Genomic DNA, 22,487 nt, shown 5'->3' on the forward strand with positions numbered 1-22,487 from the left:
GCTGTTATCACGGGTGGCCGGTTGTGCCAGGCGTTCACTGGTTGGGTCTTACGTGGCTTTAGGTCAGCGCGGGAGCAAAGGCAGACGTTGGCCGGATCAGTTTTAGACTTAATTGCACCCCGAAATCCCCTTCCCGGCGCGGTGCGGGGACGACCTGGCGCCCGCTCTGCCCTTCCCACGAGCGCGTCCGGGGCGCCCCGGCACCCGCCGGCCCCGCGGCCTCGGGGGTCCTGCCCGGCTTGTGTGCGACACCGCGTTAGACACTACCACGAGAGCAGCAGTCTGGGTGCAGTCAGTAGCTCTTGATGGCTGAAAGTGCAGCACCATCGGCTAGAGCGAAACAGCCCCAGATTAGCCCAGGTAACGTGAATCCACCCGTCCGACCTGGCCAGGCAACGCAGTGCGGAGCCGGAGGGTCCCGGGGGACATTGGTGGCAACCGGTGGCCGAGAGAGTCAGCAGGTACCTGGACTGCCAATACAGCCCCTGACCAGCTGCATTTTCAATGTAGAAATATCAACTAAGGATGAGTTTTGAAAATATCGTCTTTATTTTTAGCTGTGACTCAAATGTCTGGGAGCAGATTTCTGCAGATGACTAAAGATGATACTGCCTCACATGGACAAGTTTTTATTTGCACTGTTAGGTACATTTTGCTTTCAGTTTGCAAGGTATTGGTACATGTACTGCTGCCGTGCAATTAGACACTAGGCATTTCCAGTTACTGGTGGACTGATGAGTTCCCCCCCCCACAAGCTCTTTGGTTTGTCTCATTCAAGAGTGAGCAAATCTTGACCGTGTGCAGTATTCACATCTGTGCTTTGCATTAAAACGTGAGCTGATAAGCACAGTCTTTTTAATTACTTGTAGAGCATAGGTCAACTTGATAACAAAGCTACAGCAGAACAGATTTACAATTGCTCATAAAGACACTGAACAGCAACAGCAAGAGGAGGAGGACACTGGCCTTTATTAGCTCCTTGCTTTGAGAAATACATTAATCAAATGGAATTCAACTTCAAAAGACTCAGAGAGGCATATTTGAAAGGATTAGTCAATTGACGTATAAATGAATTAACAGTTCAGATATAGGTGATTAATAGCAAAATCTGACTGTGAAAAATAGCTTATGAATAACCCAACATACAGCCTTGTCCACTGAAAGACGAACCAATCATTCCCAGCATCTCCAATAGCTAGTATTTGTCACACTGGATAACATTTCTCATGCATGTAACTGAAAGAAAAGCCAAATACTCGCACACAGCAGCATCCCAACGAACGAGATTCGGCCCTTTATTGTACTGGAACAACAACAGATTGCGATTACAAAAAGAGCTGAACACCAAGCATGAAGGAAGGTCTGTCCCGCACGCAGGGCAAGTGCCTGCGTGGGACCCAAGCATGGACTAAAATAGTCAAAAGCGAAGTACTTAACTTCCCGAAGTGCAGCACGACTGGTTTTCCCTTCAGCCCGGGTGCCGGGTAGGCGGCTTTTTGGTTAATTACAAGAATAGCTGCAGAGTGATTTCTGAAGTCACGGTCCTCTCCAGGGCACGTTCAGCCAGGTCCCCTTGGCCGAGGCAGCAGGATGCCACTTGCTCTCCAGTCTCAACAGTATTTTAACATTTAGGTTATTTTCCCTATTGACTGCATTTCAGGCCAGAACACAGTTCCAAAAGAAAAGCAAAGTCTGTGCCATAATCCACCTAATGTCAGGCTCTGGAAGCAGAATTTGGCCTCAGATGCTATTAATTTGGGCAAAACACTGCCATTTTTGAAAAGTGTCTGAAAAGACTACAACATCGCAGCTGTAACAGAAGACTAGGTGTGCGCTTCAGCATAACCGCAAACCTCGCAGAGGATAAAGGCTAACAAAGCAGCAAGGTCCCACCGGGACGGGGCGAAGGCTCATCAATGCCACGCGTGGGAAGCCGCAGGCTTAGCCCTCGCCTTGGACTCGCTGGGCTTGGAAACTGGCCCGGGGAAGCCCACGTCGTCCCCCGCCAGCCTCTGCCCGGCCAGCACCGCTCTCCTCCTCCGGCATCTGCTCCTGGGGTCTACGCGGCGATGCCAACCAGCGCCTGGGCATCACGCTTTGCTACCTGCGTGACTGTAGCTGTGGGCTGGGAGCCCTCCCCGCCAAAAAGGCACCAGCAATGAGCTTTTTGGCTTGTTACAAAGAAAATAAAGTATCGATATAGAGAACTCTTTTATTACAGAGACGTGAACAAATAAAAACAGCTTTAACTTGCCACAGAACACAAAATACCTGGCACACAGAGCAGCTTGTCACACATTTGCCGTGGTTTCACATGTGGTGCAGATATTCTTCACTTTTTGAACTGTAAAGGTAGGTTCCCGTGCCGTTGTCCAAGGGCAAGGACGGGACGGTGCCTTCCCCCCGCCGCCCCGGTGCATCGTCCCCCCGCACGCATCTCCCGCGGCCCCCGGCTCCGCTCACCCGGCTCCCCACCACGGCGGTGCAGAGGGATTCGGCCGGTCGGTACGGCATGAAGCAGCACTCCTGTAGCCCTGCCAGCCTGCTCCGAACCACGGCCGGAGAGCAGCTATCGCTCTGTAAAACCAGGGTTCTGCCCTGCAGCACGAGGACGCGCCGGGCAGGCAAAGGGGGCAGATACGCGGGATGCTCTGCTGCCCCTCGAGTGCAAACATATCCCCGTCTAACCAGAACCGGGTAAAAGCAAGATGCACAAACAGTTACTGACACCTGCCTGCAAGCTGCCAGCGTGTGCGCCGGTCAGGACCTTTGAAACCTGGTCAGAATCTAACAAAAACCAAGTTTAAATCAAAAGCTTCTATCAACAGTGCCAAGTACTGACCCATCTCCTGAAGAATAGTTGCACTGAGTGTCCTCTTGCAGCATTACATCAAATAGGTATCTTCAGCAATACAAAACGGGATGCACCTTATATACACGTCTTGAACAGATACATATGCTATTGAAACATCTAAGGAGAGAGATCAATATACGGTGTGACAGCTGCACATACCGAGGAGCTGCCGAGGTACTCTGTGGTTAGCAGGTGACCATGCGAGGGACACCAGCTCCTCCCCGGGGTCCTGCTGGCATCTCTGGGTGGGAGCAGGTAACACCTCAGGTATCATCTCAGCTCCCTATGGACCATGGGACCGACCCCAACCAGCAGCGACAGGCCAGGGCAGCGAGTGTTAAGCTATGATGGTGATCAGCATCCTCACTCTCCTCCTCAGGTCTGACTTGTTCTGTGTTTACCCTCCTGTGCAGGGTGTACAGATCTCTCTTTCTTTTGAAGCCAAGCATAAAGCTGCCCTTCACTTCTATGGGAATGAAATTAAAATGGTGACAGGCACGTCAGAAACCCCACGCTCCATCTCCAACCTGAGTGCCAGTGGCCTAGTTTTGACATTTTGATTAAACGAAACTCCCTGAAACCTGCAGCTGGGTGTTGGTACGTGGAACTTGCTGAGCCACGGTCTCGTTTTGTTGGCCCAGAGGAATCTTGCCTGCCCATGCATGCAATCTGAAAAGAAACCGCATCATTTTATCACGCTGTCTTCTTCTGGCATTGCACACTATTGAGGAGAAATTCCTTCCGTGCCAGCTACGTGCTACCTCATTTTGTACCCTGTATCTCATGAGACTGTACCCTTCCTTGTGAAAATGCTGCTCCTGGGCCAATATCCGTGCGCGTGTTCCTTGACTTCATCTGCTGCCTTTGAAGGGAGCTGCTGAGCTGAGCGGGGACCCGAATTAACCCAGCACAAAGCCCGTCCGCTGCTGAGAGCAGAGCAGATTCGATGAAGCTGAAGTGAGACCTGGAAGCGGTTTGCTCCCGAGGTCACGCTCGTCACAAAGCGATCGGCCTCCTCGGTTCCCGGAGCTAAACAAAACCCTACGAGCTAAACTGTCCGTATGGAAGTCTTAGAGACAACTTCTAGGTGATTACATAGATGGTGAGACGCTCTTTGCTTTATTAAAGCAAAAGTAGGCATGAAAATGCAAAAGATAACACAAAGTACAAAGAAACATGGCAGGATCTGGACTTTGGTGTTTCTTACGCCTTTTTTCCAGGTCCTGCAGAAGCCAATGAAAATGAACAGAAAAAGAGTGTTAACCTCCCCGCAGCAAATACACACAGAGATGCTACTGATCCTGGCCCCCACATCTGCCAGTAATTCCTCTAATAATACCATAAAAAGCCAGCATTTGCATAAAAAAAAAATAATGCAAGAATTCACTTCGATACTGAAGAGATACAGAACATAACCCCAGTTCCCCACTACAGTCTCCACGGCACAGAAGCTTTGGGGTGGGCTACACCGCTGCGCGGGTGGCACTCCAGAGAACGTGCGTCCTTCCCAACGCATCCATGGCTGCAGAGGCACCATACACGAGCTGCACGCACCAGGCGGATGACACAGAGGCAGCATCCTCCTCCTAAACCATTCTTCTTCTGCACTATGCTTTCACCAGCAAATGAGTGTTTGCAGACCTCTAGGAAATTTGATTTCTTCCCAGTCTCCCAGCAGAGGGGCACCCAGCAGGTTACTTCCACTCTCATGAACTACTGGAAACTTCATGGACGTGAGCTCGTGCAAAATACGAAGCTCTCCAAAGGAGCTATTCAGACCGATCATAAACGTCCTCCTGTTGATGGCAGACATCCGGGCATTATCAACCGCTTTTTCATTGCACTCTTCTGCTAACAGCCAGGAAATCCTCAAGAAGAGAGGAATGTATGTTGGCACTGCCAGGTCTTTTAACCGATTCATTTGCAAGTATTAGTAGATCGTATCAACACTAAAGTGCTTGCAGTCCTCTAAACAGGAAAAGCTATTGAGAACAGTGGCGTGTTGGCTGGCATTCAAGAAAGTTATCTGCTGATTCTGTTGACACTTGCAGGAAGGGATTTCAGGAGGAGGAGCATGATCAGAGCCACATACAGCAGGAGGGGAAAAGTCGTAACTGTAAAGAGATTTCCCCTTCAATTTTTTTTGTTTGCCCTCCCCACACCCCTCCTTTTAATGAAATGCCCATAGCATCATTGAAAAACATCAAGAAAATTAAATGCTCGCACTCTTACTGAGACTTTGCACAGAACCCAAATGTACCACATGGCCTTTGCCCCAAGAGCTGGACTGCTATGCTCAACTCACGAAAGGTCCCCGAAGCAGAAGAGCTCGCAGTTTCCTGCACGGCAGCGAGGGGAGACTACGTATGTGGTGATCAGCTGGCTTAAACGTCCAGATTCGCCTCATTTTTAAAGACATTTGACAAATACGATTAGTTGGGATTACACAAAAGGGATACAACGCAACGTTAAGCATTTGTCCAATTAGGGTCACCTCTCCAAATGCTGAATTTGGCGTGCGTTTTTAGCGCTTCCGTGCTGGAGGACCACACCAGCCTAGTGCCCCGGCACCGAGCTCCGGCCCAGCGCAGCGGCACCCGCACCCGGCGCTTCGCCGCGCCACGGCGAGCCAGAGCGACCAGCGCCGTGCGGGGGGGCTCGCAGCACCGGGGACGGGGAGACCGAAACACCGGGGGGCAAAGGTTGCATCACTCCCTGCCAAGTGGAGCCTACGAAATAAATGCAACCAAATGCAACTGTTGTCTCCTGAGTTCCCTTGTGGCCTTGAGGTAAAAAATGGAGCCAAGCCAACGTTTACTTGCCTTGAAAAATGAAGCTCCCTCTCTCTAAAGTTCCTGACCACTGAGAGCGATCAGCAGCTGAAGAAGAATTAGCCTTTGATTTTTTCTGTTTTAACTGAATGCCGGTGTTTGCAGAGCATGTTCGTCCTTCCTCGTTCGGGCACCGCCACGGCGCTCAGCTGGCCGCGTGAGGCCTGCGGGGACACCGAGCAGCAGTGAGGCGTCTGCGGGCCGGGCCTTGCCCCGTGTTGCCAACGATGACTAATGTTAATGGGAGCCGTGTGCACCACAAAGAAGGGGAAGAAGTCTCTGAAGCACTTCCTTTACAATTCCCTGAAACGCCATGGAAACACGATGCCATTTACCACAACGATCTCCCAAAGGATGAGATTAATGAAGTCCCACGGCCTCACGGATCCTGAAGAGCCAGTCCCGGCGGCTCTGCTCCTGGGACGCTTGTGCGCCGGCATCGGAAAGACTCTGCGGAACGGTTCGGACACGTGGAAAGAAAGTTGCCTACCTGGAAAGTCTGGATCTTCAGCCGCCCGACGTGAACGGAGCAGGTGAGGGGCACAAAGGGGGGGATGCCCGGGTGCCCAAAGGGAGCAGGGGGGAGCCGGCGGTTCGAGCGACTTCAGGCACTTGTGAGAGGGGGGTACCGTGGTGTCTGAGGAGAGAAGCGGTCCAGAACTGGAATGTGATGGCTGAGCACCCCGACCCCGCGGGCGGGCTGTGGCCCGGGGCGCCTGACGGTCCTCGGGAAAGCACCCCGGATGGGAAACAGCCAGCGGCAATCTTCGGGGGCTCCCAAAGGTCGTACTCCTCTCCAGTCCCTCTCCTGACACAGCAACGCTCCAGATGCTCCTGTGCATCAGGCTTTCCTTGGGTAAGCTAGTACCTACTGCTCCTCCAAGCTGCCGAGGGCACGCAGGTCTGCAGAGCCGTGCACGCAGGCAGGGCGGGCGGCGAGCAGCACGCTCCCGGAGCAGACCTGCACGATGACTACGAGGTGGCTGTCTGACTCAGAAGCAGATTTTGTACATTCATCAGGCTGTAAATTCATCTCTTTCCCCGACTCATCTCTATTTCTCTGCCACAATATTGAGACTCATCTGCTTCCCAGCACCATAATGCAAATAAAAAGTCCTGAAGGAGGCCAGAAAAGTAACCCACTCCCAAACTTAGAGGTTCAACCTGCTTCTTGCCTTGTTCTGTTTTACAGAAAAAAAAAAATATGACAGCTGGTGGCATTTCTCCTAATCCGTCATTCCCTGTGGCACTGGGCCACTAAAAGTCACTGTGGGAAACACACAAACCGGAGCGTGTAAACATGGTGCCACTGACACTGTGTCACATCGTCATGTGTCACAACATACCGAGCCAGCCACATCTAGGCAGAAGCCATGGCAGATAGTTCAGTTCAGAGGTACCACAGGAAAAATAGAAATCAAAGGAATCCCAGCAGGTAGTAGCTCGTTACTGTCTATCTTCTCGGCATATAGTCTCTTTAAAGGGGATTCCCCAAGGCACTGCAGTACAGTAGTGCAGAAATAATAGGCAGGAGACGGCTGAAATGGGGGTGGCAGAACTGGGAGGTCCCCTCCGGCACATCACTGCGCGTGGAAGTAGATGGGTTTGACTTTTCCCGACAGGATCTTGGGAACCTGCACAGAGATGATCTCGGCCATCATTTCCGGGTAGTCCACGCTGACCATGTGTGCCTTAATCAAAAGGTCAAATGTAAACTGATGCAGATCCTTAGCAATCTAGGAAAGAAAGAAGGTCTGTTAAGTGAAAATCCTCCGTTAAGTGATTTCTCTGTGGAGGTAGTGGGAAGACATTAGCAGACACAACATATCAGGGCTGGACTTAGCTGTTACATGGGCAGTGACGTCCAGAGAGCAAAACCAGATCTCCCTGCAACAGCTGGATGGCAAGGAGTCATCCCAAGGGTAAACAAGGGAGCTACCCAGCCTGGGAGCATGCCGCATCTTTTGTTGTGTTCTTTTACACTCAGAAATTACTAAGGTGTACTTCCCGCAAAAACGAGAGTTTATAAAAATGGCACTTTCTCACTCCTACAGAAACTTGCCATAATGTGTATGCAGATGCTGCCAACTTCACTTATTACGAATTACTTTTTGCCTGTAGACATAAAACTGCATAGGCATGGAGCTGACCCCCAGGAAACAGTAAGGTCACGCCTCTCCAATAATATTATACGTCACAACAGAGAATTTGCTTTTAAAGATGTAATCAGAGAAAATTCACAGAATCACAAAACGGCTGAGGTTGGAAGGGATCTTTAAAGATCATCTAATCCAACCCTCCTGCTCAAGCAGGGTTGCCCAGGACCCTGTCCAGATGGCTTCTGAGTATTTCCAAGCATGGAGACTCCACAATCTCTCTGGGCAACCTGTTCCAGTGCTCAGTCACCTTCGCAGTAAGGAAGTTTCTCTTCTTGTTCATTAGGATGCACTGAGATTTTGGGCTACTCTGCTGGACTGACAATAGAAAAGAATTATCTATAAGGGAGCTTTTACATTACCAAAAGGGAAACCCATAAACCAAAGCACAAGCAGGGTTACTGCAGGGAGTGAGACACATTCAACATTTGCGTCCTGAGTAGAGTTAGTTGCTGGCTTTTCTTTGTTACTTAATCTTGGAGCATCCTGTGACACTGTCCTTGCAAATGTGTGTTAAGCAGCAAACCACCGCGCAGAAGGAGTCTGTGCAACCTCTGTGGGCCTCTTCTGTTTCTGCTGCGGAAACTTGCAAGGTGCATCAGCAATAAGTAAGCTTATCTTAATAGAAATCAATCACTCATAAATCAATCAAATCAGTCTGGTGTGCTTCCCTCTATGCACAGAAACGCCCTCACGGTCACACAAGCTGATGCTCTTGACTCCTGCTCAGCTATTCCCAAACAGCGACATGACGCTGGAAAACAGTACTGTCATTTTCGCTGTCTCCTGCACATTTGTCTCCTTTGTTCTTTTAATAACAAGAGCATCTGGACATAATCAGGACAAAATCTGCCTCTAGGCTTTCACTTAGGGTGATGAGCAGGACATATGTACCATTAAAACAAGAAAGCTATTAAAGAAATAATTACAGATAAGAATGTCATAAACACAGTGTTTATACGTTTAAGAGTTACAACACTATCTCCTGATGTTCTTGTTTCGGCAAGATTCCTGCTCTGCTATACTCCCAAATTCCTCAGTTCCAATGAACTCTTCCAACCCCCAGCTAAGGTGATTTGTGGCTGTGTACAGTCAGACATTTCTCTGCCCTCTCTTACCGGATGCACGGAGTCCAGCACCTTGGTGAGCTGGTAAAATCGCCGAGAGCAGGAGGTAGGATTCTTCCTCTTGCAAGCGATGATACGGTCAAGTTCCTTAATATAATTCATTCGAAGCTCATCAAAGAGCTTCTGGTTCTTCAGGCCATCCACTGGAACTTAATGGAACAAGGAGAGGAAACAGTTATAGTTGCCGAGAGAGTGGAGGAAAGAGAAAAGAAAGGAATAACAAGAAAACTGAGGAACTGGTCAGTGCAGACCTAACAGAACAGATTTCCCCATCAGCTCCGCTTCCACTACGGACCTCAGTCTGATCGGCTTGGTGGACCGCTGCTAGCCCCTTTAGCATGTGATAGAGACAGAAGCAACACAGAAATGCCAGTATGATTTTGCAGCTCAGCAGCTCGCGCTCGGAGGTCCACACCGCGCTAGCAGTCAGGCTGGGGAGCAACCTCCCTCCCGCAGGAGCTGCACGGGGAGAAATGCTGCAGTCTGCAGCGGTGGGGTGGGTGGCTGCAGGGGGTCTGCCTGGCCTCCTTGTGCTGGGCAGCTTGTTTTCTCTGAGCAGCTCAGCTTGAAACAGAGAGAAAACACTCAGAGCCATGCCTTCAGGTGTATGAGCGCGTGCACTGGCATAGGGAAAGCACCAGATGCTGTGGGATATAGCATATAGCAACTGATAATTTGTTGAAGGAAGGACGCTAGCACTTACTAATACTGAAGAAGAGTAGAGCCTTCATACAGAGAAACTCCTGGGGTGTGATCTGAAGCCACCCAAACTCCTGAGAGAGGTGCCGCATCCTGACACATTGGCTGTACATTCTGGATTTGTGCATCCGGTATCTGGCGGGGGAAGACACAAAATGCATTGGCAAGAAGATTAAAGCCTTGCTTGCGTGACGTGTGCGGCTTGACATTTTCTGCCTGACCCAGCAACACCCAGCCTCGCCTGGCACACGCCAGCTGCAGGGGAACCGAACTCCCTCTCCGGGGGAATGCCGACAGCAACAGGCCTGAGTGCGGGAGAGGAAAGTTTTCCAAAATAACCCATGTGTAATCCTGTTTGTCTGGAAAGAGATAACTACCTGGGATTTGCAAGGTTCATTTGATCCTCTGCCTTCTTGAAAAAACACTGCAACGATTCACTAAACTGGGCTGTCCAGAAGGGATGTGAAATCCTGCCTGAGCTCTCAGAGAGATGTATTTTTGCTTACTTCTGTGCTTCTTTATTTACTGCGTTTAAACTTTGCTACCTTCGTGTCAAGAAAACCTCCCCAACTCTAAGCTGATGGCAAATCAGAGCGTAACCATCAGGAACTTACGATATGCATTTACTGCTGTTTCAAAATGGCAGGTCAGTATCCTGGCAATTACTCTGATGCTAATCCGTAAAAAGAAGAAGATTTTCTTTTCAAGGCCATGACTCAATAGTGCATTTCAGGATTATCCAGAAACCACAAAAACATTTCCTACAGACATCGTCTTTGGGTCAGCAACAACAGGACCGATCTGCAGAGATCACTGCACCGATCTACGGCACAGGGAGGCCCTAAATGTCTGGGAGGATAAGTTACTACCCCAAAAACCTAATGCTAATACTAATGCTTGGCAGGCGTAGAGATCAGCACAGCTCCAGGTGAGCTGCGCTCCTGAGCAAGAGCCACTTTTAGGACAGGATCAGCAGCAGCCTCTCTGCAGCCCATCACACAGGAACCACCGAAAGACCAGGGGGCCACAGCGCTGTTCGCTGGCACTGCTGCCCTCGTCCAGCGGCAGCGGCCAGGCGTTACACTGTCCACCTGCGATTTGCTCGTGCCCAATCCTCACGACGACAGCTGGAATTGAACGCCCTGGGGTAAGACAGAGATCGGGACGCGCAAGAAAGGGGAAAGAGTCGGGAGACGTGGCGAACGGAGAAAATGCAGAGTGAGAAGGTGGTGGCTGCCCTGGGGAAAACAGGGGAAGCATGAGGAAGTGACTGGTGAAAGGAGGGTGATAAAGCATCTAGGGAGCCATGCTGAGCCTTGATATCAGCACCAGGCTGCTCTCAACCTCTCCTGCCCTGTTCTTCAGTAATACTGCAAAGGCTGGGGAAAAAAAAAAAAAAAGGTGGGGGACCCTGACACCCCTGCTCCTTTGGGGGGGGATGGAGTTGAGGGGAGCCGAGTGCCCCGGCAGAGCACTCAGGCGTGGTAAGATTTCCCATTTTGGCTTCTCAAACAATGCAGCTGGGAACAGGATCGTGTTTTTAATTTCCAGTTGCAGAAACAGAAGCCAGTTTCAGTGTCCCCTAGATAAAACATTTCTCCCCCAACTCTTTGTTTGCTCACTGTAACAACCAACCAAGCTGAAAACAGGAAACCAAATCCCTGAAAGAAAGAGGCAGGTCTATGTGAACTGGTTCTTTATACCTGGCACCGAGGCTTTTTGCAGCCTGGATGGGAGTCTAACTGAAGGCAAAGATAAGGGAAAGGCAGAAGGTCCAGGAGAGGCATTGCAACTCCCCGGATTACTGCTGGAGATTGCTTCAGAGCAGCTAGAGGGAAAAAGCAGGACCCTCTTAAGCTTTCTTGGTCAGCTCTCAAAGCAAGATTACTCAAGCTGTACATTGCACAGGCGGCCTGCAAAGAAACTTCCCTGACATCTTCTCCATTTCTCATCTAGTCTGACCCAGACAAAACCTTCGACTGTTGTTATGTAGCACTTACTCATTGAAGACCAAATCTGGAGCAAAGTAAAGCATCCTGGAGTTGACGTTGGTGAAAGATCTCCAACCCATGGCAAAAACCATAAGACCCATCCAAGAGTACTGGATTATAGACATCTGGTCATCCACATGCAGGTTACGAAATCCTGTAAGAAAGCGAGAGAGCAATGTTACAAATTCCCATCAGGTCCAGCAGCTGCCAGGACTGTCTTCACGCAGCACGGACTCTCCGGCAGTGCTCCGGACACCGGACACCCGGCTGCCACAGCTGAGGCTGTCCTGCACCGCTAGCACCAGGCACTGATGCGCCGAGAGGAACTCAGAAACCCTCCAAGCCACACGACCACACTCCAAGGGGGGAGAGGATCCCCCAAACACAGGGAGGAGATAAAGACCAGGTGAAAAAGGAGCAAAGGGCTTTAAAGGAAAGGGATGACAAGTTGTAGAAAGTGATATCCTCCTCCCAAAGTCTCAAGGAATTTCACAAATTGTGTTTGAAGATTGTGCAAGTCCCAGTGAGATGAGCAAACCTCATTCTGCTACAGAACGGACCCAAAAGATACAGCAGGATGCGGTTAAACAAATTCCAAAAGCCATGGAGAAACAGGGCAAGTGAGGGTCCCAAGCACTTCCAGCCCCGACAGCACCGAGCTGCTATTTTACATCATTCATTGCTAACAGGCGCTGATTAGAAACCCAAGACTGACCGCTGTGCTGTGTGCCTTGCGCTATACAGTCAGAATGTAAACTCCCAAGCCTCTGCTCCGAAACATTTACAATCATAGTGTGAGATGGTACGTCAAAAGCAAGCGAAATAAACAGCTGAAGAGAATTTGTTCGCTTTGTTCTGTTAATGCAAATAAACCGGCTGATTGGGAGCGAGAGCCCCAGACAGCAGTACAATTCACCCTACCAAACTCCCCAGGCACTGCGGCAGAAGCCAGCCTCCGTTAAGCAATTATCTCCTTCGGGTGAAATTCTGGAACTCCATGAAATCAACTGAAAAATTTCCATTTTTGTCAACAGCTAAGGACTTCACCAAAAGTAAACGGATTTTAATGTATAATGCTGAAAGTCATCACCGCAAGTACCCCAAAGCCTTGTCATAATGTGAACTTCTTTGGATTGTCTATCATATACATAATACATTTATCTAATGAATAATTAAAATCTCTGCTGCATTGCAAGCTAAACAAAAATATCAGTTCAATTCAAACTAGTATTTCCAGATGACGGTTCACAGTTAAAGCACAGGCACATTTACAATACGCACACAAACATGCCCTCAAACATTGTACTTCATTAGTGTACTGAAAGAAATTTTTCCATATATGTAGCCAAATGTAATCTGGTTTACAAGAAAAATTCTGTGCTACTTCAATCAAAAGTTAAAACAATTCTAACACCGTCAGTGTATAATTACCAGTTATTGACGCAGGCGTCTGTCCCTTGCTTGGGAAGCTGTCAACTTCAAATGAGCAAAAGTCATGTTTTATTGCTGACTAACATTACTTTAAGTTTGCACATTTTCCTTTCAGCTTTCATGTCACTGGATTGAAAAAATAAAAGCTTCTCTGCAATGTCCTACTGAACTTGTATAGGTAATTTTCCATTCCAAGGACTCTCAGCTACCTATTGACCATATATGAACCTTCAGGCAGCCAGAGTGAAACACAGCTATAGACTAGGCATTCGGATTACTCAAAGGCTTCATGAATTAGTTGCACTCATTTCTAGGACCTGTCCAAGGTAGAATTCCATATTTAATTACAGTACCGCAGCACAGTACCTGCAATAAAAATCCTTTGTTACTCAGCCAGGAAATCCGGTCAAAGAGGAATCCACCGTCTAGTAAAATTTAAACCACTCACAAATGACTGGCCTTTTGAATTTTCTCCTGCTCAGTACTTGCTACTGTTATTTTTCCTCACCTAGACTTTCTGAAATGATGGGGAAAACCTGACATACTTGAAAGGGAGCCATATAGTTGGCCCCCATACCAGAAACTTCAGAGTGAGAAAGAAGTGATATGCGATGCTGGGAATGCTCCTAGACTGGCACTCGAGTGATGAAGATAAACATTTACTCAGTCTGCTATACACTTACATATATATATGTATATACACACACACTGACAAATCCAGATCTGGCACAGCATTCGGAGTTGGCCCGACAGACAGGCGCTGCGAGGACACAGACACGCCAGCGTCTTCGGGCAAAAGGTGGTCCCCAGGAAAGGCGCTCGTAACCCCAGAGAAGAGTATCCCGCGAATATGGCCATTCTCACGGCAGCAGATGCTCTGTCTTCCAAAGAGACGCAAGAACTTCCCCATCACCCACTGGGCCCAAGAGCTGCCGCAGGGTCGGGAATTAATTGCAGTGGGCAGGATCAGGTGAGGGAGGAAGAAGGCAGATGTGAGGTCTCCCTCCTGCCTACATTTTGGGAGTGAGGCCCTTAAATCCTACCACCAAAGAGGAAACCCATACTCTGCAAGCGAATTAGAGACAGAAAACATACCTGCACTGCTCACAGGGGGCTTCTAAACCTGCCCTGGCCGCGCCGCTGCTGTTACTTCTGGTGGTGATGGACCCGGCGGCCCCACTGACGCGAGGGGAAGGGAAGAAGCTGGAGAGGCCAAAACTGCGGCTGTGGTCTCGCTTTACGCGGGTGCCGTTTGGGTCTTCTACAGAGAGGTCAGAGCGCGGAAGGAGCTCTTCTGCCGAGCCACGGCGCTCCCGCTCCTCGCTTCGGCGGCCGGGCCCCTTCTCGGAGCGGCCGGGCCCCGCACAAGATGGCTCCCGCGGGAGGGCGGACTGCTCCCTCCGAGGGCCTCGCTGGCGCCTCAGTCCAGGGACAACCAGGAAACGTCCCGCGGAGTCGCGGTGACCGCAGGCCGTTATCAGGGACTTCTGCGCCCCGAAGCCAGGATCTGTCGCTCTTCCTGGGCAAAACACCCTGGGACGTCTTGCTCTGGGCCTGCCACACACCTCCAGAGCTTCCTCGGGACCGTCAGCTCGCGGTGACATCAGTTGGGCTGATTCTGCCTGTTGCTGTCGCTTCTCGCGGTGACACTTCTCTGCCAGTAACTTTGTTCTTTTCACAACCGTCCACGTTCAGGTTTTCCAGCTCATAGGCACAGTCCCGCTCTGTTTCACTGTGACCTTTCCAATTTCAATCAATCCAGCACTTTGTTCCGGAGCACCACAAAGGCCTTAATCAAAGTCCAATGAATTCAGTGAAATTTAATTCCTAATTCTCATAAATGATCTTTCTCCTTTGCTTGGTTCAGCATCAATAGGAAGAAGAGGTCTGAAACATCAACGTCTACGGCAGAACTTCTTAATTCTCCTGAACCCGATCGTGAGGTTATAATTGCTGGGTGTATTTAGGGAGCTCTGCGGTGTGTGTGCAAATCAAGGAGCAAAAAAGCCTCTGCGGGTTTCAGTTTTTACCTACACACTAAGTTTGGGCTTCCCTCGAATACTGAATATCAGCTTTTCAACAAATTTGTTGAAAGTTGCACCTAATCTTTGATATGAGAACGGTTTTGGTGCACTTGTTCATTAGCTTGTAATTATGTTCACTAAAAAAAAAAAATATTTGAGCACGTTTTATCAGTGTTTTAAGAATGGTATTTGAAGGCAACAGTCCTGTGGTTAGAGGACTTAAAGTTTGCTTTCTGCTCGTCCAAAAAAACAGGTTCTGGAATCAAAGTGGCTGACATTTCTAAAAGAGATCACTGATTTCAGTTTCCAAACTGAAATGCCTTTAAAGAAAAAGTTTCAAAACACAGATGCCTATCACTTCCTGGAAACCTATCCCTTTCAGGTATCTTAGATGTCCTATGGCCAAAATCACTGTAAAAGAAAATAAATAAAAATCTAATGCCATAATATCTAGTTAAGCTTTTAGTATAGACCCAAATAATAACTTCTACAGATATAAATCATAGCAAAATTAAAATTGAATTTACTGATGTTTTGAAAAAGCTGAAAGCATAATCATTTTCTTGCAAATAATTTTAAAGCAGTATAGTTTACAAAGAGGTTCTTTATCTTCTCTCCTGATGTGCAGCTTGCTTTGTTGGAATGACATATTCCTCGGAGGTCAGCAATTTAAAACCTCATGTGTTACCATAAAGTAACATTTCTAATATAAATGAATACTCCTTTTGTATTCTGGAAATTCTGTTATCCAGACAGTGGAAAAAGCTTCTCAGCTAATTGTATCCTTATAGTTAAAGTGTGACTGACATACACTATAAGGTAGCAAATTTCAGGCAGAAAACCAAGTAAACAAAAAATCCTTAAAGCCCTAATTTAAATGCAGAGTACACAGAGATTTTGCAGTACCTCTAATTACAGGAACACCTCTATTGATACTATCTTATTTACAGCGCAGCGGCAGCTTGCAGCATCCCTTCCACCGCTCTGCAGTGAAGCGGACAGAAGGACCCGAGCTGGTTTTCCCCATATACTTGCAATCCAATTTTTTTTTTTATAGACTGATTTCCTAGCATCTTCAGGAATGGACTGTAGACTTCTCATTTGCTGCCTTTTAAAATGATTTTTATACAAACGTGTTTGAAAGCTAAGCTTTTGATAGCTGATCTAAATTAACTGTAACTTCTGGTCTGAATTTCTCTACGTGGAACAAGGGGAACTCCCTCTGCTTACACTGAAATGGAGGTATTTTATGGATTTAAACAGGTTTTTCAATTCTGTACTGCAGCAGCTTTCTTGAAAGCTTCTCACTGAGAAAGCGCAGCAGCACCGTGCTGCACATTAATCATTCTCGTTATTCAGAGGAGGGTCAACGCAGAGGCAGCGTCGGTAACGGCCGAACACCCGACGGGAGCCTCCCGACCCTCGCGGCAGGCCGACACTGCCTCCACCACCAAGCGCAAACGCTTCCTCCCCTGCCGCTACCTTTAAAGCAAAACCTCTCGCCTGCACTATGTGCACCTTAACTAATCAGCAGGGTCACTTACGCTTAGCTTGGCCAACGCTCATGCTAGATGAGCTCTGTCCATGGAGAAGAAAAGTGGATAAAACCTGCACAGCAAGGAGGACCCTGCAGCACTGCCGCTGTGGCCCCGCGGCCGCTGTCCCCGTCCCGTCCTGTCCCCCACGCGCCACCAGCCCCTGCATCGCGCGAGCCCCGGGCACCGCGGTGCTCCCTGGTGCGTCTTCGGCAGTCCTACCCCTCAAAAAAGCTGCCGTTCTCTCAACAGCTTGTGCGAAAATCATTTAGCACTGACAAAAACGATTTAAAACAGCGAGATTCAGGTATTTGAGCTTGTTTCCATTCTTTTTCCCTATGCTCGGTTTTCACCCCAATCACCCTTCTCCTGAAGCTGCTGCGTGTCAGCTAGCTACAGACCCCAGAGCTGAAAATACTTCTGGTTTATTAATCAAAATATAATTTAAATAGGTTGCAGACAGCAGTTGAACTATGGCTATCAGGCAGCATTTTGCAAGTTTAAAGGAAGAGGTTTAGCAGCTAGCCGGTACGGCAATGCGGTCCCTGCCCTGAGCGGCCGTCTCTCCGCCAGCTGGACCAGTCACCGCGTCCAGGTCCCCAAGAGGCACCAGCATTAAAACGACGAGCAGCAGAAACGAAGAGCAGACTGGAGCCACCTCCTCGCAGCAGCCGAGTTTCGGCTAACGGGACTGCAGAACCGCTGCAGGGGCCATTTCTGCAGCGTGCATCCAGCGTAGCACCGTGAAGGATTCGGAGGCTGTAGATTGGTTTTAGTACAGAAGAGCAAAAGCCTCTGATGATGGGGTTGTTAGGAAGAAAAATGTTTTTCAAAGCACTTTTACTTTCCCATCAGCACTACCTCAGTTTTATAACCTCAGCCCTCAGCTTCCTATTTAGGTTGAGTGGTGGCTCAAGGTACTTCTCTGAAGAAATCTTCATGTCTGACATAGGCAAGCCAGAAGAGAAAGTATGATTTCTCCCTGGTTTCACAAGCTAACCGAACCTTTTCTTACTCAAGAATATAAGAAATAGAACGGGCTATTCTTCATTTAAGTATATTTAAACTGATAATCCTCCTGGAACACCTATACTTCTGTATAGATCACTAAGTTTCTGGGAAAGTAAAAGATCTGACTACAGTTCATCACCAGCTTTGGGCATGTCATAGAAAACTATTTTTTTTTCCTCAGTTTCCTCCTTTGGTCATATCACTTGCACATAGAGAGCAGGATCCCTGTTTTCTCTGACACTTCATCAAGAGCAGGACCAGGGTGAGGAAAGTAACTTCATATCATCCCCATGCCACAGTCTCAGGGATGCTGGAAGTTGAACTAGGTCCCACTACACCTAGTGTGATCTTGTTTCCTATAATTTCATTTAGTCAGTTGGCAGACTATGAAACGCAATGAGCATGGCAACCTCTGCTCAAAACTAAAAAAGACTGTATTTAATGAAACATACATCATGAGGGTGTTCTCACTTATACCCCAAACAACAATTCCCAGCTGGAAACTTTCCAATCCTAATATACTCCCATATCACAAATTTGAACACATTAGAAATATATTCCATCAGCCTGTAATGCAAGATCAGCTTGCCTGCCAAGAAAAAAGCCCTTGGGGATTTTGTATCTCATTTGCTATTTAAAGATTAATGGATTTGTGAAGTACAAATATAGTAAGGAAGGATTTCTTGAAAATATCAAGAATGAGTAGAAAAAGTTGGAAAAGAAATGGAATATAATCTTCTCATTTTCTTCCATATAATGCAAGGCTTAAAGTTTAGACTAGAAGAAACTAGTATGTCAGTGACCAAAGAGAGAGGAAGAAGCAAAGTCAAAGGATGAATTCTACTTTTCTTAAAAATGCACTCCCAGTAAAGTGCAATGAGGAAAGTGCAACACGCACTGCATCTTCCTGTGGAAGCAGGTTGCCTCACCCATGAGTTCTGCACCTGATTTGACCACAGAAACCAGGGACTGGGGAGCTCTCTGATCCAAGGGACAGGACTAATCATCAGGTTTCTTCTTCTAGAGGCGAATGCAGATTTCCAAAAATGAAAAGGTTTGTGTGGAGTCCTGCAGCTCCAAACTGGGAAGACCTTCCATACTGAGCATTTCAACATCTCAAAGAGGAAGACCTCTGCTGCACCTCGTACGTCCTGTGGGAATACTGAACCTTGCAGCCTTGACGTGGCCATAGAGGAGAAAACCACCTCTTCCATACCCAGGATGCCCAAGAGTGAGGTTCTGGGCCTTAACACAGCTGGATGTCTACAGACTTCCTGAGCTGGCTGTAGGACTGAAAGTCACAATGAGAGGCCAGAGCCTCTAAACTGCAGGCTTGGTTAAAGAGGATGCCTTCTTAACCAGTAGCGTTAGTCCCTCTAAGTGAATCCTGAAGGTCCTTAGCTTCTTCACTGGCTACAATAACCACTAGCAAAGACTGAATGGGTGAGAAGATTGATATTTTACTCTCAGAAGGGAAAGGTGCCATATCTTAACATCGCTGCAAGAGCAGGACTGCTAGTGAAGCTGGGGTCTGACATTCAGACCCAGACTGCCGTGTTCCTTAAAGAGACCATTGTGCCAACGGAGGCTGATGGAGAGCGCTCGCAAGACCCCAAGCGCTCTGTCAGCGGGATCTAGAGAGACTGAGTAGCTGAGCGCGTTAGATCTCGAAAGCCTGGATGTCACCCAGCAGAGGACACACAGGATCTCTTTGAAGGACAGAAAGTCTGCTTGCTGCCAATATTGGGACTGTAAGAAAGGAAATGTAAGAAAGAAACTGTAAGAAAGCATTTCCAGGGTGATGACATCATGCCGGTTATGAGGTGGAGGCAGATGAACTCACCTTCTTCGCTCTGGTGCTCCAGCAGCTGGAGTCCAGGTTGCCAGAGGCCACAAGCAGCCACTCTGGAAGGCTTTGGAGTCACCGACGCCTACCGAGAGACTTTGGGGGGACAGGATGGCGAGCTGTGAGCCACCTGGGTTGACGGCTGCTGATTCTTATGGGGAACATAGGATAAAGGCAACCAGGAGCAGCAGCAGGTGATTGTCTCACTAAGCAGCTTCCAAGACCCCAGAGCAGAGACGAGCCTCTGAAAACACTGCAGGTGCCGCGCGTCAGGAGCGGTGACACGAGGAGAGCTCGGCAGGGCAGCTGTGGCTCCCAAGGGAGCATCCCAGGCTGCGGAGACCATGAAATTGTAAATGGTACCCAGGGCTGTGGCGATGCAGGAAGGTGAATAACCAGAACTGAAAGCCAAGAATGTTGTGCTGCGATGAGGAGACGGGCTGTAGATTCACTAGGAGGTGAAGGAAGGATGGCTGATGAACGTTGAGAGCGCTTGTGTTTTATCTCCTTACAGAGTTGGCTGTGCCTACAGAAGGGAATTAGACTCTAAGACCAATGCTAAAGTCTTCCCAAGCTGAAGTGAGATTATCTTTCGGCTTCAGGGTCTTAAAGCAGACTGACTGGACTGACAAGACCAGTCCTCAACAGGTGCTCTAAAATGTGAATTTTCCGTCGGAATAAACCTGATCCTAGATTCTCTGCAGGTCTCTGAAGGTCACAAGCAGGGCAAAGGCACTCTGAGAGGCACGGGGTGGCCCCAGGGAAGCCCTGGCTTCCAAGGAACCAAATAATTTCTTTAGAAAATTTTTTTTTTCCTTTCCAGAAGATGAAAGACTGGCTAATCATACCTCTTCTGGGTATAGAAACTCTCAGAGATACTAAATAAAGACATTTAATATACTCTTTTCTAACAGGTGTGTCTGGCCCAGGACAACTTCTACTGCAAAACCTCAGGGGAGACAATCTTAGAGGAGGAGAAAAGGGGAAGTGGTTCTCGATGAGAAAATAAAAGAGCTAATATAGGAATTTCAAAATTAGAGTATAGGAAGACAAAAAACCCACAAAGGTCAGAAGAGTTTCCCAAAAAACCAGAGGATCTTCAGCATAAGTCTTGCAGGAAAAGTTATGCCAAAAAAAAAAAAAAACCAAAAAACAAAAAACCCACACCTCTCATCCCTCTCCTAAAAAGAACAAAAAATGTGGGATATGATAATTAAAATAGATATAAAAAAGATATAAAAAGGGGGAATCTACTGGGGAATTCAACAAAGAAAGAGGAACCCAAAAGGAGAAAGACAAAACCACAAGGCCAAACGCTAAGAAGAGGAGAAGATATTGTGCTTAGAGTGTCTGAAAGGAACTGAGGGAGGTGCGAACCCCTCCCGCCGCCCTCAGCGCAGAGCAGAAGGGCAGGCTCGCGGGGACGGGCAGGGCGGCACGGTGCAGGCGCACGTCGGAAAGCTGAGAAAGGAAGGAGAAGCTCCTGTGGCACATGTGCACCCCCAGGACAAGCACCATGTGCACGAGCACCCGATGGAGGGGGAGCGGAAGACACCTCGGGTGAGCATTAGCTTTCGCAAGCTAACAACCACTCAAGTAACGATAATTACAGTAGTAGTATTTCTGTATTGCAAATTGCACAGTGTGTCGCAATGCACAAAAGTACATTTACAAAGTGGTTAATTTGCATACTACGTGAAATCTTCACAATTCTCTAGTGTGGATTTCAGCAAAGTACATGCTAATGTTGGAGCAGCTGAAACGCACCTACTGCCAATGCGGAAATTTAGTAAGGTTATGCATACAGTCTTTATCCCATCTCCCTGCAAATAAGCAGCACTGAAAAAGATGAAGAGACTACGGAGATTACAGAAGGGAATACAGTAAATGGGGGTAAAAGAGAGGGGAAAGAAGAAAACAAGTTTATAATAGGATTAGCAAATCAACTGAAATATGAAGAAGTCGGTCAAGAAATGAGGATGAAATTAGCTTCTTTGAATAAATGCCCATTTGGAAAAGGCAATGTTAGAGGTCTCAGGTCAAACAGCAGCCAAAAGGGAGTATTCTTGCCATTTCTAGCACAGGCAAGAAACCCCCCAAAACCTCTCGGGCTGTACAGGTAGAAAGAGCAGGTGACATGGAGGTATTTTGCCAGTTTTTGCTCCTCTGATCAGATGCAAAGCAACGGGGCATATGCATCATACGCCTTTGGAAGTATTTCAAGAAAGTGCTTTCACTGCAGTTACGGTACACAGATGTAACTATTTAATAACAAACAGACTCACATGCCTTTGTCAAGATACATTTAAAGTGATTGTATAAGAACGAACTGACCTCAGATTTTAAGGATGGAAACTTTTGCTGAGTTTTTGCTAGCCTAATTAAGCTTTGTAGCAACTCAGACCCAAGCCTAAGCTACTTGCAGCTCAGTTTCCCAAATTTCAGTTTCGCCTCATGAAACACCATGCTTTTGATTCATATAGAGAATTCACCCTTTCCTCCAGGAGGAAAGATTAATACCATCACATAACTCCTCGCATGAGTTACACGATGGTGTTAATCTTTTGTTTAGACAAGAATTCTGCGGATTTAATTGAAACGGCGCTGGAAGTAGAGCAAAACCATTGCAGAGAGAAGAACGGAGAGAAATCAGGACCCTGAACTCTAATTAACAACAGCCATTTACAGGCAGAGAGGAAAAAGCAGCATGACTGTGTGATAGCACAAGCCAGGAGTCATCGGCAGGGAGAGAACCCAAAAGCGCAAGCTTCTGCACAGACTTTGTCCACCTCAATCACCCGTCCCATGAGCCAGCCACCATCGGGAGTCAACGCTGACGTTGTTGCAGTCCGGGTCACGGACCGACTCCACAGACAGGCACCTTGGGAAAACGCTCCCCCAAGGAACGTTGTGATTTTGAGACACAGATTACACCACTCCCCTTGAAATCCACCCCGAGGGATGTCAGCAGGAGAGATCTTT

The 22,487-nt window shown here is 48.1% G+C and overlaps 1 protein-coding gene across 1 annotated transcript in view; it reads right to left on the reverse strand.

Moving 5' to 3' along the window:
* Positions 1 to 950: 950 nt before the first annotated feature.
* The window catches only part of AR (androgen receptor), a 66,313-nt gene continuing 44,776 nt past the window's right edge, over positions 951 to 22,487 (reverse strand). Inside the window, exons 5-8 of the mRNA XM_064518488.1 lie at positions 11,668 to 11,812; positions 9,672 to 9,802; positions 8,960 to 9,117; positions 951 to 7,421 (exon numbers count right to left, since the gene is read on the reverse strand). Coding sequence (XP_064374558.1) covers positions 7,266 to 7,421; positions 8,960 to 9,117; positions 9,672 to 9,802; positions 11,668 to 11,812 — 590 coding nt within the window. The 3' untranslated portion in view covers positions 951 to 7,265. The remainder of the gene's footprint in view (positions 7,422 to 8,959; positions 9,118 to 9,671; positions 9,803 to 11,667; positions 11,813 to 22,487) is intronic.

The sequence above is a fragment of the Dromaius novaehollandiae genome, chromosome 11 (assembly GCF_036370855.1).
Source record: "Dromaius novaehollandiae isolate bDroNov1 chromosome 11, bDroNov1.hap1, whole genome shotgun sequence".
NCBI lineage: Eukaryota > Metazoa > Chordata > Aves > Casuariiformes > Dromaiidae > Dromaius > Dromaius novaehollandiae.